The 20,396-nt window shown below is 52.7% G+C and overlaps 2 protein-coding genes across 6 annotated transcripts in view; one reads left to right on the forward strand and one right to left on the reverse strand.

Annotated features, from left to right (window-relative positions):
- Positions 1 to 5,301: 5,301 nt before the first annotated feature.
- Positions 5,302 to 11,229, reverse strand: LOC308199389 (quinone oxidoreductase-like protein 2). 2 transcript variants are annotated; one of them, XM_080603517.1, is made up of 10 exons: positions 10,930 to 11,229; positions 10,404 to 10,527; positions 10,140 to 10,236; positions 9,117 to 9,175; positions 8,831 to 8,896; positions 8,412 to 8,521; positions 7,956 to 8,037; positions 7,246 to 7,427; positions 6,585 to 6,813; positions 5,302 to 5,808 (listed from the first exon to the last, which is right to left on the reverse strand). In XM_080603517.1, exons 1-10 carry the CDS (start codon positions 10,950 to 10,952, stop codon positions 5,740 to 5,742), a joined length of 1,041 nt encoding a protein of 346 aa, XP_080459643.1. In that variant the 5' UTR covers positions 10,953 to 11,229; the 3' UTR covers positions 5,302 to 5,739. The 2 variants fall into 2 exon arrangements, with proteins under 2 accessions (XP_080459643.1, XP_080459642.1); XM_080603516.1 differs by having other exon boundaries at positions 10,404 to 10,521; positions 10,930 to 10,967.
- A 5,659-nt stretch (positions 11,230 to 16,888) lies between these two features.
- RASAL2 (RAS protein activator like 2) overlaps positions 16,889 to 20,396 on the forward strand; it is a 178,531-nt gene continuing 175,023 nt past the window's right edge. For 3 of the 4 annotated variants that reach the window (XM_080603486.1, XM_080603487.1, XM_080603488.1), the window contains exon 1: positions 17,205 to 17,465. In XM_080603486.1, the coding sequence (XP_080459612.1) occupies positions 17,303 to 17,465 (163 nt within the window). In that variant the 5' untranslated portion in view covers positions 17,205 to 17,302. Of the gene's footprint in view, positions 17,466 to 20,396 lie in introns of all 4 variants that reach the window. The other variant, XM_080603478.1, reaches the window with a different exon arrangement.

Genomic DNA, 20,396 nt, shown 5'->3' on the forward strand with positions numbered 1-20,396 from the left:
ATCCAGAGATGTCCTGGAAGCCCCAGACCTGTGCCACAGGACTGCCACCAAGCGCACAAGTCCACTGCGAGGCAGGCAGCTCTCACTATAAATGGCATTTGTTGAGGCACAGCTATCTCTTAAAAAAAAATCGTATTTTTCACTTTAAAAGGTTTCCCTGCTGTTGTCACAGTAACGAGATTAGGTGGAAAACATTTTTCTCCATGCCCTGGGGTGTGCGTCGCATCGCCTGCAGCCAGCCCGGGCTGGGGCACCAAGCCCAGCTGGGGAAAAAATCAGCGAAGCCCCAGCAGAAGTCCTTGCAACCAAAGGAGAAACTGAGGTGGCCGCAGCACCTGCAGCTATTTTTAGGTGTTTTATGTTGTTTCTAATAAGCTCTGAGATGAGATCATTATTTTAAATGGCATCAGTAGGAAGCTTTGCCCACCTCTGAGCTGCAGCCCCCCAGAGCTGTCTGCCGGCAGGGCTGTGGGAGCATCACGCCCCAGCACAGCGGGTTTGCGAGGGCTGGCGGCATCTGGAGGGAACACCAAAAAGCCTCATCCCGTCTGCGGGGCAGAAATGTGGGTAGCAAACGGGCTGCAGAAACAGGAGGACTGGTCTGCAGGTTCTTCGGAGGGAAGACACCAGCACTCGGGACATCCAACAGCACCTCACGTCACATGAAGAACGAGACCACCAAAACCCCCCCAGGATCTTCCCATGTATTGGCAGAGCCCTCAGCCTCAATCAGCCTCAGTGGCAGCTCATTAATTTGCCTGAGCACTCCTGCCAGGCGGGAGCCCTGCTCCGGCTGGGTCTCGTGGGGGCATTTTGGCCTTCCCAGGGTGGGGAAGGTGGCGGCTCCTGAAGCAGCAGAGATAAGAGCCGCTGTGTTAGCACCATCGTGTGGATCTGATCCATGGCACAGCATTTCCCAAAACCCTCCTGTCTGTGTGCTTCAGCTCTCACTGGTGGTTTTACGCCTTTCCTCCCCGTGTTGGGTTGTCCCCAGCCTCGAGGTAGCTCACCATTCCTACAAACACACGCCTAGCAGCACCAAAACATGCCTATTTTTTTTTTTTTGTGACTTTAGGGCACGAATATTAATCGCATTCCGGAAGCATTCGGCATAAAGCACATTAAGAAACAGCACTTTACACCCAGTGTTGTACCCAGAGAAGAAGCAGAGCTACAAAAAGCTATTATTTGCAGAAACCAAAGCGTGCCTGTGCAAAGTGCCGCACCACACGGACAACGCCAGCCTGCCATTACAAAGAAGCCCAAAAAAACTTTGAAGCCTTCCCCTTCCTCCATCCCTGCCCCAGCAGGACCTACAGCTCCTGGCTGTGAATGCCACATCCATCTCCCAGCCCCAAACCAAGGCCGTGCCGCCGGGCATCCCAGCGGGGTGTGCTCTGCCCCCTGGGGATCGGGGTGCCCACGGGTAACGGGGACACATCAGCCAAACCCCCCCATACCGAGGAGGGCACTCAGTACTCAGGTCCCCTTGTCTTTCTGCACAGCTCCCTCATGTTTTCTAAGCCATAAAATTGGTGTTTATCTCCCTGCTAACTGCCTTACAGAGATCACCTGGAAATAGGCCTGGAAATATTCGCAGGGCAAACAAATATTGAAGCAGCAGCAGCAGCAACTCCCGAGGAAAGCTGATAGCTCAGAGATACTCAGCCCCACCACATTCCAGAGCGTCCTTTTGGAAAGATTGCCATCTTGTGTCTCCTCCGGCGCTCAAGTGTTGGTTGCCTTTGTATCGGAGACCACGGGGCTCGTTCCGGAGCTTTATTACACACAATCAGGGACAATAAAGACCCCTGACAGTTACAGATGGCTTCGGTGTGTCCTGTTCTCAGTGCTACCTTGTAAAGTTGGACAGTAATGTTTCCCTCATTTTTTTTCATCTCAATTTATGACTCCTCTACCATGAAAAGCCACTTATGCCCTCCACGGTTACATACACCATATCCTTCAAGGCCAGTAAATCACAGGCTCAAGTCATGTCAAATTTCGCGAAATAAAACTAAATTGCAGCTGTCCTCTGAGGCAAGAAGCTGCAGAATTGATAGGGAATGAGGTGTTTGAAGGCAGAAACCTCACCGGCAGCTTCCTGCGGTCCGTGGGGGCAAGGGTCACTGAAAACCTCGACATGGAAGAGAAACGCCTGACACAAGGGAGCCCAGGGGACCTTACGCTTCACCCCAAGGCACCTCTGGAGGTATTTCTGTGGTCTAAGGTTAAGTGTTCCCAGCCAGCCGGGTTTCTGGGCAGACGGAGAAGCTGGCTGAGCACTAACACGGCAGGGTTTCACGCAGCTGAAGCCACGTGGGCCCCGCACCAGGTAGGGAGAAGCTGAGGATCCGGCACACAAACCACACGCTGACCCCCAAAGGAGCTCCTCCACAGACACAGGAAAAATCCGACCCTAGAGAACAGAGGATAACAAGCAGCCTTGACGGAGAGACGCAAAAAGATGCAAAACATCTCGTGCCAGATCCTTGGCTGATAAAAACCGCCGCGCACAGCATACAGCTTGGGGCTGGGATCTGCTTCCCCACCTCTGAATCTTTAATGTGCGTGTACACATCGGTTAATCAGCGGCGCGGGGGACGGAGCGCTTTGTACCTCCTCTCCACGTGTTTGGCAATTAAAAGGCTTCTCATTCAGGCACAGAGAGGGAAGGCAAGGGACTTTGGCTGCGAAGCATCCATTATTCAAAAGTGTATCCATTATTCAAAGTTTTTCTTAAAATCTTATTGTCAGCTTGAAAGGAAAATGAAAATGAGGTTTCGAAAGCTGTGCTCCAGTGATATTCCACGCCAATTTTTGCTGATTTCAAGTGGTACAACTCCAGCCACTTTGAAGGGCTGAAGAAATCCTTCCTGGCTCCTGAGAAGGGCAACACCCCGTGGGTAGTCACAGTTGTTTCCCCCTCGCTTAACTCCAGCTAGCAGGGATGCAATACACCGCAGCACGCTCCTCTCCCAAGCTGTTCTGCTGCCCCCCCCCCCCCCACGATGCCAGTAAGTGTTTATTCAGGGGAAGGCGATAGCAGGCATCCAGCCAGAGCCATCAGACACCCACCAACACCCAACTGGCTCGCTGAGACCTGTAGACCCATCTCAGAGCAGCTGGGTGGAGGCTGGTGTGATGTCCGACCTTCTCATAGCACCTAGGAGCTGCAGTTTCCCTTCATGGTGCCACCAGGCAAGGGCTGAGCTGGAGACACGTGGTCCTACAGCACAGCTCAGGGAAGGAAAGGGAAGGAGTCCCTGAGCAGAGCTTACAAGGGACCCCAGCCCCATAGGTGGGGACAGTCGGGGAGGCCCATCACGGCCATTAACCTTATTAAGGTGCACAGAGGGCCTCTAGGGGCTCACGCACAGAGAAGGAAAGGATGGGTTGGTGCTCTAGTGCTGGCTGCTGAAGTCAGTGCTAGCAAGAAATAGTTGCAGATGCTGTGCGTCAAGCTCAGAAGTGGTTGTTAAAGCCTGACAAATGCTTCAAAGCCATGAAATAAACAAACTTCTTACTATGGCTAAAATAATTTTTTGTAAGCAGATAGCAATAGGTCTTTAAAAGCTACTCTGTTACTGAAGAGGTAAGGTATGGGGTCTCTGAGTGCCTACAGACCTTTCTCCCTGGGTGGATGGATCTCAAGATGAAGCATAGCAGACGTAAGCACTACTCAGCTGCAAGGGACTACTGTGACCTTTTTCAGGACTTCCTGTAATAAAAGTAATTTCAAAAATATTAACTATATTAACTATTTTTGAAATCAGTTTGTTTAGATTTTTCCGTATAACTAAGCTGTGGAACTGCTGTGATGTGACTTGAAGAAACCAAAGACATTATTTTAGCTAAGCAAATTGATGCAATGATGGTAGTTAAAGCCTAATGAGCATTGAAGGCTAACGACCACACTGACCTGGGTGCAGCACAGGACTTGAAGTCCTTGCATGTGGCTGGGTGCAACAGGGCAAAGGTCCTGCTCCTCCATCACTGGCCACTGCTACTTGTAAATATTATCAGTAACTTTGAGGAGACAGCTTGAACATACAAAATGAAGCTACTGTTCAGCAGTCTTCGAAGCCGGAGATTTTATTTTAGGCAGCCCATTTACCTAAAACACAATGATACCCCAAGAGTGGGTGCTCATCAAGTGCTTCCAGGGTACTGAAATGAACCAGGCATTATCTACAGCAAAGCTACGGCTCACAGCTTATTTGGATGAATTCTTCCCTGCAATAGACCATTTTCTGCTATTACCGGTGGAATAAGCTAAAAAAAACACTACTTTTCTCCTGAAAGGAGAAGCTGTGCATACCATGATGGATTTGCAAGGCTTTTAAAGGATGGATGGGAGTTAAATAACTTCCTCCAGGGTCTGAGGCACAGCAGCGAAGATGGGAGCGAAGCAGGGCTGGAGCTGCTGCCGCAGTAGAGGTGTGCTAAGAAAGCCAGGAGGGCTATTGCAGCAGAGGAAGCACTTTGTAATTGGCGGCAATGCTGAAGCAGCTTGCAGAGCCAGAGTCTATACAATGCTAGGAGCTGGAACAGCAGGGCGCAGCACAGACAAAGTTAAGTGTTGTCAGATCAAATGGCTCAGCTATTGTGTCTCTACACTCCATTACAGCTTAGGTCTCTCTCGTTAAGCCTCAAAGAGTGTAGCCTGCTCGTTACTGGAGCTTTGGGCTCCTTTTGTTTGCAGGGATGTGTATGACGGTAACCCCACCTGTGATCACTCTCCTGGGGCTGAGCTGAAGCAACGCCAGGTCAAGAAGCACGCTCCTTCCCCAGGCACAACTGCCTGGGAGCATGGGAGGCAATGGGGAGGGCGGGCAGGGGAGCAGTCACCCTTCCTGGCTGGTCACTGCAGGACAGGTCACTGGCTTCATTCCCTGTTCAGAACACGTGCCTACCTTCGTCCCTCCAACCACATTATCCTCACTTTGTGCTTCCTTTCAGACCCAGCCATTTCATCAGGATGCTCATCAGATGCCTGGCTGGGCACTGCTTTGGTGTCTTAACCCCGTGGCTCCCAAATGAGCATCAGCAGGAACCCTATTAGTCACATTTCCTTTTTGTCCAGTTCAAACTATGTTTAAAGAAAAAAAAGAAAAAAGCTGGAACTGAGCTACTTTCCTTCTCCCATAACCAACAACCACAGCCAACATAGGACATAAGGCTGTTGTCAATAAGGGAAAAGTGCACCAGAGCCTACTGATGGGCGAGCTGTGCAAGAACTCAGTTTATGCCTACGCTATATACGTGACTCTTTGCCCCAAGAAATGTTATTGGGTCAGATTTTGAGTGCTGTGTAAATTTATTGAAGATTTTGGGAGGACAGACAGACAGCCTTGTCAAAGTTACTGCTCCTGCAGTAACAGGACATCCATGAGGTAAGCTTGATGCTGAGATTTACCATATTGCACACGTCCCATCACATAAGAAATCCCTGACAGTGCCATGGGGTCCCTCGGCTGTGTGAAAAGCGTAGAGCAAAGCACTGGCCCTGTAACTGAGGAGCCTTTCCAGATGGTGGTGAAGCAAAGAAAGGGGACAGCTAAAAGCTCGCACGCATCAGCAGCCACCCCTGTTCTGCTGGCATGCAGCAACTTGAAAAGCCACCATAACTCGTGTCCCTGCCTCATGTGGCTTGTCCACTCCTGGGCTCGGAGCTTGGAGAGTCTCCTCTTCAGGGTAGGGGCAGAGCAGGAGGCTGCGTCTGGGGAAACAGCCCTCCTACTTCATGGAGATGATGACCTTGCCTGTGGACTTGCGCTGGAGCACATGGTTGAAGGCTTCATTTACCTGCAAACACAAAGCCCAAAGTGTTTATGGCGATGGTCATCAGGGCAGGAAGGGACAGAACGAGAACATGTGGGAGAAGGCAATTGCTGTGTTGTGATGTCAGTGCTGTTACTTGCCAAAAAAAAAAATGTTAAGATAAAATAAAGATCTGGTTGTATTTATGTGGATTGTACAACAGGCTGTAATACAGACTGGCATAAACAAATAGCTCTCACTTTGCACCTGAGTCCCTGGAATCGACTGCTGGGATCGAAATAACTCAGGAGCCAATAAGCTCCTGGGTATTCCTCCGCCTTACATCCCTGAATTTGCTGGATGGTGCCTACATCAATACTTCTGAGTAGCTGAGCCGTTACCTAAGGCTTACAACACCATCAAAACAGGGGGAAAACCTGTTTTGAACACCTTCAGAGGTGCTCAGGGGAAAATGCAAATGAAGGCACATCACAATCCACTAATCCATTTCTAAAATATCCCAGCACATTATTCTCCAAGACCAAACTCTTTGGTATGGGAGTGTGCATTTTTACGACTTCCCCATTGAGCATGTTGCAATTCTAGCCCTGCAGTACCAAACCAGGAGTTAACGACTCCCTGGCTGAAACCCAATGGAAGAAGATTAAAAAAGGTGAGGGAAAATGGGATTTCTTGATTTAATATTTTTCTTAGGACTCTAGAGGCTTCTATGCCAGGGGTCTAACTGCACACACAAACCTGTTTCTACCCACATAAGAAAGACTTTGCTAACAATCCTCAGGCGTCAGCTCAGCAAATACCTCTTCCAGCTTGAAGACTGCTCCAATGTGGGGATGGATCTTTCCCTCCTGGCAATACTGAAGAACAGAGGAGATGGCAGAGGAAAAAAGAGGAAAATCCTCCTGCTGGTACCGACTGCAGTACACTCCCATGGCAGACACATTCTTCAGAAGCAGCAGGTTGGCAGGAATCGAGGGGATTTTTCCTCCGGCAAAGCCCATCACCACAATCCTGCCCTCCCAAGCCAAACTGCGCGAAGGGAGGAAGAAGACATGCGATGGGTACCTCGAAGCTCATCCCAAGGCAACGCTCACGTGCCAAGGAGAGCTGACAGCTGTGGATGATGAGCTTTCAGGCACAACTGCATCGGCGCTCTGGGCTATGCCAGGTGTTAGAAAACATACTTGGTGTGCACAGGGGGCTCGGGCAGAGGTTTTGTCCCTAGGGGCTGGTGGGCGCCTGGACCCTACAGCAGCCCCTAGGGCTGTGTTAATCAGCCCTGACATGCATTAATCAAGCCAAGAGAATGCGTCTTACAAAGACGCCATCTCCTCAACCAGTCCAGGGCAAACAGCCCAGAGGGTTTGCTTCACCTTCCCCCAGTGGGCAGCAAAGCCTTCTGGTGTGCCAGGAGCATCACCTCTGCTGGCACAGCTTTGTCATGCTCTGATTTTGGCTCACCTTTGCAGAGCTGCCTTGAAGACGTCACCACCGACAGCCTCAATGGCCACGTCGACCCCTCTGCCGCCTGTGAGCGCCTTCACCTCCTCTCTCAGGCTGCCCCGGCTGTAGTTCACCCCATGGCTCGCGCCTCTCGTCAGGGCCAGCTCGCATTTGGGGTCGCTGCCAGCTGCTGCTATCACCTGAGACCAAAGGGAAAACCAACACCCGGTGCAAAAGCTGCTCTGCTCGGGAAGCACCGAGCACCTTAGCCTCCAGGTGCATTTCTTATTTCATTTATGGGAAATGGGAACATGGAGTTGGAAACCCCACTCTTTCTCCTTCTATATTCAAATGTTTTCTCAGGTGTGCATCAAAAGAATCACTAGGTTAAAATGTGCTCAAGTGCCTGAATGACTTTAGGAGCCTGGGGCTGGGAAAAGGAGTGTCTAACCCCCTTCCAAAAATGATGACCCATAGGGGAGGTGCAGGAGGTCCTCACACTGCCCAGGGGAGCGGTGGAGTCTTATAGCAGAGCCCGAGGGAGGTGGAGGGGAGAAGGTGGGCTGTGATAGCTAGGGGAAAAGAGGCTGGTGTCGGACCCAGCAAAGGCCTGGCCTCGATTCTCTGCCTCTGTCACCACAATGCTAGGCCACTTGCTTGTCAAGACGTGGCACTGGAGTACACACACAGAAGGACAGGCTCTGGTGAAAAGGAAAATACCTGGATACCTTTGCCTGGAACACGTTGACAGCCAGATCAATGATGGCAAGCCCAGTGGCCCCAGCTCCTGCTGTCACCAGCACTGTTTCCCTGGGAGGGAGAAGAAGAATGAAAAAGCAAAGGTCTATGGCACAACAGAAAAACATCCCTGATTCCTGAATGAAGCAATATTTCAGTGGCACAAGGATCACCCTGCCATCGGGACGCACTGGGTACCACGGCCACTGGGGTGTCTGTGGCATCCCTGAGCTTGGCCAGATCCACGCTGCTTTTTCTACCAGAGCATCAGGCAGAGGTACGTTAACTGCAGGCTGGGGAGAAAATGCTGCTCCCGCACAGTGCGGGCCTCTGCTCCAAGCAGCATTAAGCTGCACACCCTGGGAGCTCAGTGCCCCGATGGTTTTGCCCGCAGAGATGCCTGGGGCCAGGCTGCAGTTCCCGTGCCACCCTGAGCTGCTGCTTACCCTGGCTGCAGCCGTGCCCGGCGGCACAGGGCCAGCCAGGCCGTGCCGTAGGCGATGGGCAGCACCGCTGCGTCCTCGTGGGAGACACCGTCAGGGATCTGCCACAGCATCTGCAGATAGAGATGTGATGCGGGAAGGGATGGGATGAGGCTTGTGCATCTGAGCCCTGCTGAAGCAGACCCACCGCACAGCGTCGGGGGGGCTTGCTGTGCGAAAAGGCTTGTTTGAAGGTGTTTTTCTATTAAACATTTATTTGCTGCTGTTTGAAAAAGCTCCCCCAGGCATGCGGTCCCACAGTGGAAAGGAAAGGGCAGAAGGCAATCCTAAAGGGTGGTGAAGCAGCAGCTCCAGCAAGGCTAAAGAGCTGAACAGAGGCGAAGGTCTCCCGCAGTTTGGGGGGAGAAATGTTCCGTCCTTACCTTCTCATCAACGACACACTCCGCTGCCATAGCTTTAGTGCCAGTCACACCGATTACTCTGTATCCCTGCCAAAAATAGTGATTGGATGGGCGTTGGGAGAGAAATAGCTCAGTCCTGCTGTTCCCTCCGAATTAAGCATTTCATTTCCCTGCATTTTCAGGAACAACCGTGAACAGCTCAAGCTGTGTCTAACAACAGCCCACGTAGCGGCTGCATTAACTGCAGGTATTTACCCCTTCCCTCTTCTGAGTTCCCTGCATCCTTACATCCCTGTGTTGTTCTTACCTCCTTCACGGCACTAACGTTTTCTCCCGTCTCCATTACAGTCCCCGAAAACTCCATCCCTGCAGGAGGACAAGGACATGCACGTGTTGACACAACCCATTTTTGTATATGCAATTAGCAGCATCCTCAGCTGACGGACCTGCAGATGAGGTCTCGCTTCTAGTACCATGAAGCTGCGGAGGAGATGGCCCAGCAACAGGCACTTCTCTGCTCCTCAGCCCTCTCGCCGTTACTTATAATGCTGCAGTGCAAAGAAATAACCACCGGGCTCTGCTTCCAAGGCTGCTGAGCATCCGTGGGTTGCACCCACACAGTGCACATGGAGCAGGTTCCCGGGCCAAGCCATGAAGTTTTCAGCAGCAAAGCACCAGTTGGGCAGAAGATGGCAGCATCAGCACAGTAGACAGCAAGTGCTTGCTAGTTAAGGCAAGATTCTTTTAGTTTGGAATACCAATATATTTTTGCAGAGGAAGGAAGGCACTTCCACACCGTGAGACTTCAGAAATGTGCTTTTTTTGCACTTTTTTTTGCCGCGAGACAGCAGTTCCTGGGCTGGCGGAGCCAAAGGAGCTGTCACAGCCCAAAGGAACACCATCCACATGCTGCCTTTGCACGGTGCTGCTGGAAGGCGCTGGGTCAGAGGGATTTTGTGGAGGGAGAGGAGGTGCCTTCAGCCACATGTGCTTATGGCGGTTATTGCAGCTCTGGACAGAAGGACCCAGCCCTGCCCAAAACCACTCTGTGCTTTGGTGTTCCTAGCTTCCAGGCAAACAGTTCTTTCTGTTGCTCTCCCCAGACTAGCAAGAGCTCTTTGCATGCCACCTTTGAAATGCAAAAATATTTTACGTCGAGTATTATCAGAGGATGTTAAAATGTGATCCTACAGACCCTAAAAGACTCCTCAAGTTAGCTGATGCTTTCTCGGCAGCGGCCTTCACCTTGCAGGGTTGCTCATCCCCCTAGGATGTGACGCTTGAGCACATTTGGCACTGCCCCTTCTGCACAGCTCGGTCGCCTACTCACCGGGGGTGAACGGAGGAGTGTGTTTGTCCTGGTACAGACCCTGGCAGGCCAAGATGTCGGCAAAATTTAACCCGCAGTAATGGACACCCACGCGGACCTGCAGGAGAAGGGGACAAACATTAAACCCTGGAGCACGAGTCCCGGCGTCAGCAGCTTGGTTTCGCTGTGGCCGCGCGGGCTGTCCCCGAGAGGTTGTCCTGGTGGCAGCGGACAGCACACGTTGAAGGGCTGCTGCCAGGCTCCTGCGAGCCCCCGTGGCCCTACCTGGTGAGGCTGCAGTGGGGGGGCCGGGAGGTCCCGCAGGAGCAGGGGCTTGGCCAGCTCGGTGCACAGAGCCGCTCGGTAGCCCCGGGCACCACGCAGCGAGGCCAGGCCCAGGGTGCTGATCCTGAAACACAGGGGCATGGGGACACCTCAGGGTGATGGAAGGGGGGTCCTGGGGCTGAGCTGGGGCGGGGGGGGCAGTGAGGGCAGAAGGGGGAGAAAGGGATGGGGAAAGGGGGATGGGGGGGCATGGGAGGCAGAGAGAGGGGGGATGGAAAGCTGGGGCTGGGAAGTGGGATGGGGAATGGAGGAGGGTACAGGGAAAGAGGGATAGGGATGGAGGGGGAGTTAAGAAGGGAGGGAAGGGGGGCACGGGGGAATGGGGTCGGGAGTGGAAGGGGGGGAATGAGGCAGGGAATGGGAGCCCGGGGGGCGGAGGGCGGGTTACGGGGAATGGGGAGGGGCAGGTTCAGCAGGAGGGGAGCGGGAAGGGGGCCCGTGAGGGCAGGAGGCAGCCGCCCCGCACCGCCGCGCCGCCGCCGCCGCCATTCCGCGCCCCGCGCCGCCTTCCGGGCCCCCCCGCGCTGCCGCCGGGCCGGGGGCGGGCCGGGGCCGGGCCTTGGGCGGGCCGGGGCCGGGCCTGCGGGCGTCGAGGGCGAGCGATGGCGGCGCGGGGCCCGGCGTGGCGGCGGCGGCTCTGAGGTGGCCGCCGCTCCGTCTCGCTGCCCGCAGCCATTGGGCTCCAGCCCGGAGTAGCCCCGCGCGGAGCCCTGTTGGCTGGGCCGTGACACAGATGGGCCTGGCTCGTTGCGTTCGGCGAGAGCCGCTTAATTAGAGCGGCAGCTCAATTTATTTGCCGTGTATCGTCTTTATTAGCCAGCACTTAAAGTCGTAATTAAGGGCAGGATGGGGACTGCAGGGATGGCACCCGCTCCTCGCCTGCTCCTGTGCTGGGGCCCGGCTCCGGCGAAGCAGGAGGGAGGCGGCCGTGCTGCAGCCCGGGCTGCGCTCCTCTGCCTCGCCTGAGGAAGGCCTGACTGCTGCGCTCCGGCAGGGATGCCGCTGCCCATCCCCTAAATGCCCCACCACTGACTCCCAGGCAAAAAAAAATCACCAGAAGCCTTGCAGAGGCCATGTCAGGCACCACGAAGGCTGAGGGACCAAGAGCTGAGGCTGACACGGTGGCTGAGAGAGCCCAGACCTCCTCCCAAGGAGGGAACGGGGCTTGGATATGCAACGCTGCACTACTGCTCTTGCTGTGGCTCCTGATAGTACCCTTACACAGTTGCACCCCTGTGTGCTGGTGCTCCTGAAATGCCTAAGATGTTTCTGTATTTCTCCGACGTCCTAAATCTCCTCTTTGCCAACCCTAAATCCAGGTTGTGTGCTTCAGGCCGATGGCCTTGTGTGACCAGCGCACACAGCCATGGCTCACCACGGCGCAATTCATGATCGGAGACCCTGCTTTCTTCTGTCACACCCAACTCTGGGGTTCTGGCATTTCATTTTAAATACAGCTTGAGCCAGAACCCTCTGGGGGTAGGGAAGGACGGGGGCTGTGTTTGCACATAGGTGAGCTGCTGACACAGCTGCCTTGTGCTCCAGACCAGTGCGCTTTCCTTTGTTTATTCGGACGCCTAAAGGAACAATAGGTTGGAGGATGGGGAGGGGAGGCATATACATTTTGCTCCTCCTTTCTTCCGACATGTCATCATCTCGCAGCTCTCGACCGGTTCTGTTTGGAAGGTGCCACCGCTGTGCTCAGCTCCAATGACAGACATGTAAGGGCAGCAGTATTTTGGGGCCATGCATATCCAGGCTACCCCAAGCGAGGCTGTCTGTGTCTTTGCACACCCTTTGTTTGCAGACAACGGCCTCTCTAGGTAACCACACAACAGACCATAAGTTCCTATGTATTTGCATCTCTGCTTACAATAGCAAGGGCAGGGAACCCATCTGTTTAGGCAACACAGCGCAAAAATAAAGCAGAGATAGGCTGGGTAAAGTAGTAAGATAGGTGGCCCAGAGAAAGAAGCTCGTGTTCCTATAGATGCAGATAAATCCCGGGGTTATGTGCTACACAAAGTTCAATCCAAGTCACCTAACCTGGGCTTTAGCAAGAAAAATAGGGATAAATCCATCATTCCTTCCTTGTTGCCCAAAGATAAAACCCAACCCATGTAGCCATCATCACCGTATCTGCTGCCATCAGCTCCCAGTGGCCAGGGGATCAGCTCCATTTCCTAAAAAGACCCATTAAAAAACTACATTTTTAAATGCCAGTCCAATGCTCATTAGAACCAGCAGGAGGGTTTTACAGATCTGCTTACGAGACTGCTTAACAGCAGCACAGCTCTCCTGAAATAAGGGATGCTGCCCAAATAGCTGTGTGTCAGGGGCAGGCAGTAGAGCCGGTAGCTTTCCAGCTGCATTTTCTCTCTGCGGGGATGGATGGACAGGGACAGCACCTTCCACGGCCACGCTGGCAGCAGCACAGCAGGCAGCAATCACCGGTTGTTGGCAGGATGGGATCTCGCCAGCCCACATCTTTGGTGTTTCACACCAGCCTCACCCCTGTGCTGCCCGGCATCGCGTGTACAGGACGGGGAGTGAACAGCCGAGAGCCACACCAATCTCACCACATGTGTAAATAGAGAGGGGATGTTGTCTTGCTGAAGCGAGACCAGATGTTCCTCTTGTCCCTTAGTGAAAAATTAGAGTTTCATTAAAATAGCAGCCACTTTTGCAAGGTAGAAACCCAGCGTTAGCACACGTATCCTGGGGGCAGCTGGCACAAGATGAAGGAGGGATGGCGGCAGCCGTTAAAGCTGGGCTGCAGTTCTTTAATATTTAACTTTCCCCTGTGCTGGTTTTTCTCTTTTTTTAATCAGCGTGCGCATTATCTGCTGGCCATGTTCAAAGGGGGCTTTGCAGCGGAGATTTTGGTGCTTAATCCCAGGGGCAGGAGGAGCGGAAGGCTGGCTCTGGAGCCCTCAGGGCTCCATCACCCAGTGCAGCAGCAAAGACCGGCCACCGCCGACCGCAGCAGGTCCAAGGGAGCAAAACTGGGGTCAGCCCCATCTGGGTGATGGCTGTGGTCCATCAGGCTCCATCTATAGGGAATTAGCAGGAGGATACAGACACGAGTATGACCAGCGCCTGGCCATGGCCAGCTGCAGATGCTTAGGAAGGGATTTCGGAAGAGGGAACGAATAAAGCAATCCTTCCTCCGGCGTACCCTGCCGGCTTCCGGCAATCAGCAGCGGGGAGACTTCCTGAGCTGGAGGCTGCACGAATCCGTCTAATCCTTTTTTTTGAATTCATTTATACTTTTGGCCTCCGTGACATCCTGTGGCAGTAAGTTCCACAGCGTAATTATGTGTTGTGTGAAAAAGTGCTTCCTTTTGTCTGCTTTGGACCTGATAGTTTCTCTCCATGCTCCTTAGCTCTTGCATTGCAAGGAATAAAACTCCAGGTCCGTGGCATCCTTCAGATTTTTCCGCTTTTGCTTGCCCCGAGGTGCTGCTCTTCCATGCTGCAGCCCCTTCCTTTCTGTAGCCTTTCCTCATGCCCTATCTACTCCATCGCTTCCACTGTCCTGATCCCCTCCTCTGTGTATCTTCTCATTTTATTTTTCCCTTTTTGAGATAAGATCACCGAACTGAGACCTGTTTGCTCCTGAAGACGTGGATGTGTTCGGGAAGAAGGTCAGCGCAAAAGCTTTGTTCTCCCAAGTCGTGCTGATGTAGCTCAATTTCTTCTACAACATGTACAGGCTTTGGATGAATGGAAATACAGCTGCGGCTCCCCTCACACACTTTGCTTTAACCTGTTCTGTCTGAGTAAAGCTCCAGTCCCAATTTAACCAGAGCCTGTGGGTTAACGTGACGGCCACAGGCAGATTAGCTCCCGGCCCTGCTTCTCACAAAGGGAATTCCGTGCATGCACTTGGTTACTGATCATTTATGCCTGCACAAATCCCCTCTGCACTACTGGCTGAGAAGTCCCCAAGCCAGAACAGCTGAACTGATGGGCATGAAACTCAGGCATCTCTTATTTCCAGGACATCTTTATTTACAAAATATGTCTATTTTTGCTACTGCCATGCCTGCAAAATCAGCCTTCCTATTTTAGTCATCTCTGCTATTTATTATTGTTTATATTGCACCCAAACCCACAAGTGAAGGCAGAAGAATGGATTTTGTTTTCTGCTGCAGTGCAAATTTCAGAAACTTCACTTTCCGGTCGCTCCAGACCTCGCGTTGGGAACGGGCCGATGATACTGGCAGACACAACCAGTCCCCACTTGATGGGAACCAGTTGTCGGTGTCCCGCGCCGGTCCTGTGTAATTGTCGTCCCGGCACTATGTGGCAGCTTTTTCAAACTCCACAATTCCTCTTTTGGCAGCAGCTCAACAGCCACATCCTTCCCTCGCAATACGCCAGCTCCTGTTCGTGTTCTCCGAGCAGCTCCATCCCCCCTTCCCCTGCAGCTGCCCGTGCAAGCTTGCTGCAGCTGTGGCAGGTAGACACAGGGACACGGCTGAGGGACAGGCTTAGGACAGGCTGAAGGAGAGGAGAGGGCCGCAGAGAGCGCAGGAGGGAAAACCTTGACGAGTTTATTGGATTACGGCCACTAAGTGATAAGGTTGGAGAATATGTTATATTATCAGCAGCAGCGGGAATGAGCAAGGGTAGAGTACGTAGGAGGGAGGAATTGGCTGCCGTGCTGCTTTATGGTATCATTATGGCAATTTATGCAGATGTCCTGTCTGGAAGGAGTAGCCCTGCACACCCTCAGCTCCCAGTCCTTTGGAAACCATGACGCAGAGCATGTTCTGGGGTGGAAAGGAGCCAGGATATGTTACTGGGTGGCCTGGCTCCCCAGGGATGCGCAGCCCACATGGCCTGCTCAGATGGTGAGGGGCTGCATCTTTATGCAAGAGGCCGGAGGAATTGCCTTGCGCCTGTCACAGGGGTGAAAGGATGAATCCTCGCCAGGTTTCTGCCTGGTCTAACTCTTCTTGTTTGGGGGGTTAATTTTTCATCTTTACTTCCCAGAGAACTGAGGCTGACACCACCAAACTCAGGATCTCTCTTTTCTCGTGGTCCTGTGTCTCGCCTCATAAAACCTCAGTAAGCATTGAACCTGCTGATCTGTTTCAAACAAAAGAAAGAGTCATAAAGGTCCAAGAGCTAATTAAATGCCAGCAGGAATAATGAACACCGGCAGCAAGGTAAAGCAGAGAGATCCTACGAGACTCTTGACTGCAGGTGTCCACCCCTTGCTAGATCCCAGGGAGTCTGCCTTGGGATGTGAATCAGTGGGAAACCAGGCTGCACCGGTTCTGCCGATCATGAAACAAGCCAACATTTCGAGGAAGGAGGTTTCTTTGTTTTCAAAGTCAGCCTGGAAATTGCAGCAGGGTGCGTATTCCCACCCTACAATGGAAAAACTGCGATGCAAACTCATCCCATTTCAGAAAACAGAGCTCCTGACTGGATAGAGAATGACCCAGTTGTAGGGCAAGATTCAGGTCAAGCTCTTAGTCAAGCATGAGACCAAAACCCCCAGGAAACAAGGTTTCATCAATTAATCATAGGGCTGGCAGGACTTTTTTCTCTATTGAAATAGTTCGTACGTCTTCCATTGCGAACACAACTACACCAGCGTGAGTGTACTCGAATCCAGTCGGTTCAGTGCTGCTGTGCAAGTCCTACAGCTGTGAGACAGCACCGGAGACAAACTTGGGGTTCAGGCAGCTGATTTTGTTACACTGCAGAGCTTAGAGAGTAATGGCCCCTTCAGAGGGAAGTTACGGCTCTTCGGCCGAGGTGCTGTAACTCACCACGCGAATGCTCGTACTCTGTTGTAGTGCCAAATAAAACAGGATGGCACGCAGCACGGTTAGAAGTGGGGGAGCTGTATCTGGCTTAAAGCAGCTTTATGGCCGTGTAACGGCTCTGCGGCCATGCCAAGGACAGCGTTGTTTAGCTGTTTGAATAAAGAAAAAGTTGTTAGGCTCTTTCTACTACTGCAGAAGTTGTGTACTGAGATGGGCCTTTAGAGACAGCCTGCGCTAAGCTTTAGGTTTCAGTACGTTGTTTCGGAGAAACGTGGAAGAAATGGCTGATTTGCTAAATCACCTATGCACCATGGAGATAATCACTGAATCTTTGTGCTTGGATGAATTTTCCCAGCTCATATTGATCAGGGACAGGCTCAAACCCAGAACAAGGGAAGGTGCCCAAAGCCAGCCGACCCCCCTGCCCGCCCTCCCTGCGAACCCACGCTTCAGTGTTGATTTAAAACACGATGGGACACACGCACGCTACCCTCGCAGGTATTTTATTCAGGATTTTTAAGAACATGCACCTTGATCGATGGGAACTTGACCAAAAACCAAATAGAAAGTTAAAGCCTGGTGTAGTTGGGGAGCACTGAAACCCCGGGAGCGCCGTCTCACACCCATTTTTGAGCCTGAAACCGCCCCTTTGAGATCCCTGCGAGGGACGGAGGCAGTGCTGTTGTGAGACCCTTGTGGCACAGCGGGCTCACGCCCTGCTCTGAAGGGGGTGTGCGAGCAGAACCTCCTGGAGGGCTGCGCCCCCCCGGCCGCCCTCACGCCCCCCGGCGCCCAGCTCCAGGCCTAGGCCGGAGGCTCGGGGAGCGGGGCGCGGGGCGGGGCCCCCCTCAGGAACCGGTGCGTGGCCGCCGGCGGCGGGCGCCCAGAGCGGGGCGGCCGCGGGCTCGGCCTCCGCCCGCCGCCGTGACGCAGGGGGCGGGGGGCGGCGGGGCCGGGGGAGGCGGGGATGGAGCCGCGCTGAGGCGAGGCGCGGCCGGGGCGCAGCGCGGGCGGGAGGGCGGCGGCGCCTCGTCCTCCCCCCCGCTCCCCAGCATGGAGGCGCCCCCCGCGGCGGGCGAGCCGGCGGCCTGGGCGGCCGAGGCGCTGGCGGAGCCGGAGCTGGGCTCGGACGAGCTGGAGGCGGCGGCGGGCGGCGCGCTGGACCGCGTCCTGCTGGAGTCGGTGTGCCAGCAGCAGGGCTGGCTGCGCGTCTACGGTAAGGGGGAGCCGGGGGGGGGGGGGGGGACGGGACGTGCCGGCGGCCGGCCTGGGCGGCTGCCTGGGCGCACGGCGGGTCGGGAGCGGAGGGAACTTCCCGGCGGGCCCAACTTTTCCTTCAGTTTTTTGTTTTTAATTAATTAATTAATATTTTTTTTTTGGGGGGGTGACCCAAGCCCGTCGTTACACACCCCCAGTCAGCCACCTGAGCTGCTGTGTCCTTCCCTCGCCCACCCCGCCGCCCTCACGCTGCTTGCAGAGCGAACGAAGCCCTGGCGGTGTTGGCATCGCCCCGCTGCCCCCCCCGGCACCAAGCTGGGGGGCCCTCCTCGGGCAGGCCCCGCACGCGGGGCACTTCGCAGAATCCCCCCAAAACGCCTCGTGTCGCCGGTGTCTTCTCACAGCAGGTCCTGCCCTGCTGCCCCGCTCTCCGTCCTGCCCTGCCCGGCATCCCGGCGAGGTTCTCCAGGCTCTTCCTGGTCTGTAAGACTGGAAGCCAACGCGCCCCGCTATCAGTGTCGTTATTGACACGCTACCGGTTGCGTTATGCCCAAAAGGTACGGGTGGCACAAGTAAGTCACCTCCAGGAGCTCTGCTGGCTGGGCACGGTTGGTTATGGTGAGCACCACCACGGTCAGTTAGCCTTTGCCACCTCCAGCGAGGAGGATCAGGCTGCAGGTCTTCAGGGGAGCACGGTCTGTTCAAAGAGCTTTGTGTTTATTCTGGGAGCTTGAAAAGCTGGTGCGGTGGGACGAGGTTGTCTGTCTGCTTTCTGTCTGGTGCTTCAAGGAGCAGAGTTATACTTAGCGCAATTAATTGTCGTAGGAGTTTGGGATTTTCAGTAGTTTCCACTTGTCTAACTTGCGGCTTCTTGCGTGGCTTTCTTTTGTTACTCTCAGCCTGATGCTGAGACTGTAAAATGCAGCCTTTTTTGAAAAAAAAAAAAACAACACCTCTCTGCTGCTGCTGGGGGGAGCTCAGAAGAAAGCAGAGTGCCTTCAGATTGTTTGTTTGTTTGTTTAGAATACTTTCCGAAGGTAAAATGAGAACGTACTTATGAAGAGGATGTCTGGCACCAGCCTATCTGATTGTTACCCAAGGTTATATCTCATGTGAGTGGAAGCAGGAATGTGGTTTCAAAATTAGCCACAGTGAGAAACCCTGCTTGTTGATAAAGTCGCGTCATGTGTTGTGATGTGTTTGTAGTCTGACACTAACATGTAGATAAATGGAAAAAAACTCCGCGCGACGGAGCAGCTAACCGATAGGCTATAAAAATCAGGGCAGACTTCAAGCATGTAAAAATACATCGTGTAGCCCAAGGACAATAACTAATTATTTTTAGTTTAAAAACAACTCATTATCTCTCTCCCTTGTGAAGAATCTGATGTGGTGGTGTCTTCCCTCCTTCCCTATGAAATTGCAGTTGGGTTAGCTAGAATTTGTTTATTTCCTCCTGCTTCCTAGCCTTTTTTCTTGTGTGAACACATCTGGATAAGTTTGCGGACGATGAATCGAACTGAAGCTGTGCCATGTTTGTGCACAACTAAATATGGGTTACAAATCTATGAGTGACAAGTGTTATTTATAGGATTAAAAGTAAAGCCTTGCACAGTTGTTCGAGGAACCACAGCAGCACAGCTAAAGAAAACAGGAGCAGAAAGCTTAGCCTTATTGTCTGTATTGTCTGATAAACAATGCGAACGCTAACACTAATTATTTCACCATGAACGGCTGGGGAAGGGAAGGAATATCTAACATGAAAAGATGAGAACCATTTTCTTTCTAGTGTATCAAGAAATGCAGCTTTTGATGTCACAGCGTTTCTTTTCTGCGTGAGACGTGGACAACTGTGCTGTGGAGTTGTTCCAAACGGAAGATAATAGTCTGAAAAGCTGTGGAAGCGCTTCTTTTAGAGTTGGGTACCTGCTTGGAGACGACTGCTTATTTCTGTGCCTCTCTGTTCTGCAGCGGCGTGCCACCCAGCTCGCCTCTGTCCAAGGAGACAATTACTAGCATGAGGGGAGCTGGTCCAGTTGCAGAGCCTGTAAAACTTCATCTGTAAGCAGAGAGAAAAGAGTTTAGTCGTAAAGTACCCTCATTACTGGTCTCTGTGGCTTGCCAGCAGCATGACGGCGATGTGAGTACAGTAGGACTTTGCAATGCCTGCGATGTGATTTCAGTGTGACACTGAGGTCTCGTCTGACCTCACTACCAGATCCAAATCACAGTCTGGCTATTTTTGCATTTCCTGCGTTCCTGCAGTAGTCACAGAGTAACTTTTTCATTCTGTTTTCTGGAGTTTCGGCACCTTCTGGTTAGGTGAATTAACAAGGACCTTATCAAACCATGAAAACCGTTTCCTTGCTGAAGGCCAGAGCTTGTACCGCAAGCAGCGTCCTCTAACCTCATGTTTGAACAGTGAACGGGAACAGCACATTTGCTTGTCAGAGTGATAGGTTTAATTGCTTGTGAAACACAAATCATGTGAATGTCGTCAGATGATGTTTCCAAGCACTAGTTTTGACACACAACCGATGTTTCTGTAAAATATGTATCAGTGTGTGTTGTGGTTGATGGCTTCCTTCGGCCTCACGGCACGTGTGGAATGGGTAAGAGGGAAGAGATCGTCTTGCTTGGGTTAATGCTATGGGTTTTTTCTCTGTAATAGGGATAACTGACTTTTGAAAGCATCCACCAGTGTTTTAAGTCAAAGTTTCAAGGTCTCTTTCTCTGTTCTTTGGAACTGATTTGGTGGAAGACAGGAGAATGACTGAATTTACAGCTTTCTCGGTGCTAACAGTGAAACGGAACAATTATATCGCTTGGTATGGCTGACTGCACATCCATGGATTTTGTAACAATGAATTATAAAGCTAGCGTTGCAGCATTGGTGTTAAATGTTGCATGTGATGGGGGCAGAATCAGA

Source organism: Anser brachyrhynchus (genome assembly GCF_964034855.1).
Source record: "Anser brachyrhynchus genome assembly, chromosome: 8".
In the NCBI taxonomy this organism is placed as follows: Eukaryota; Metazoa; Chordata; class Aves; order Anseriformes; family Anatidae; genus Anser; species Anser brachyrhynchus.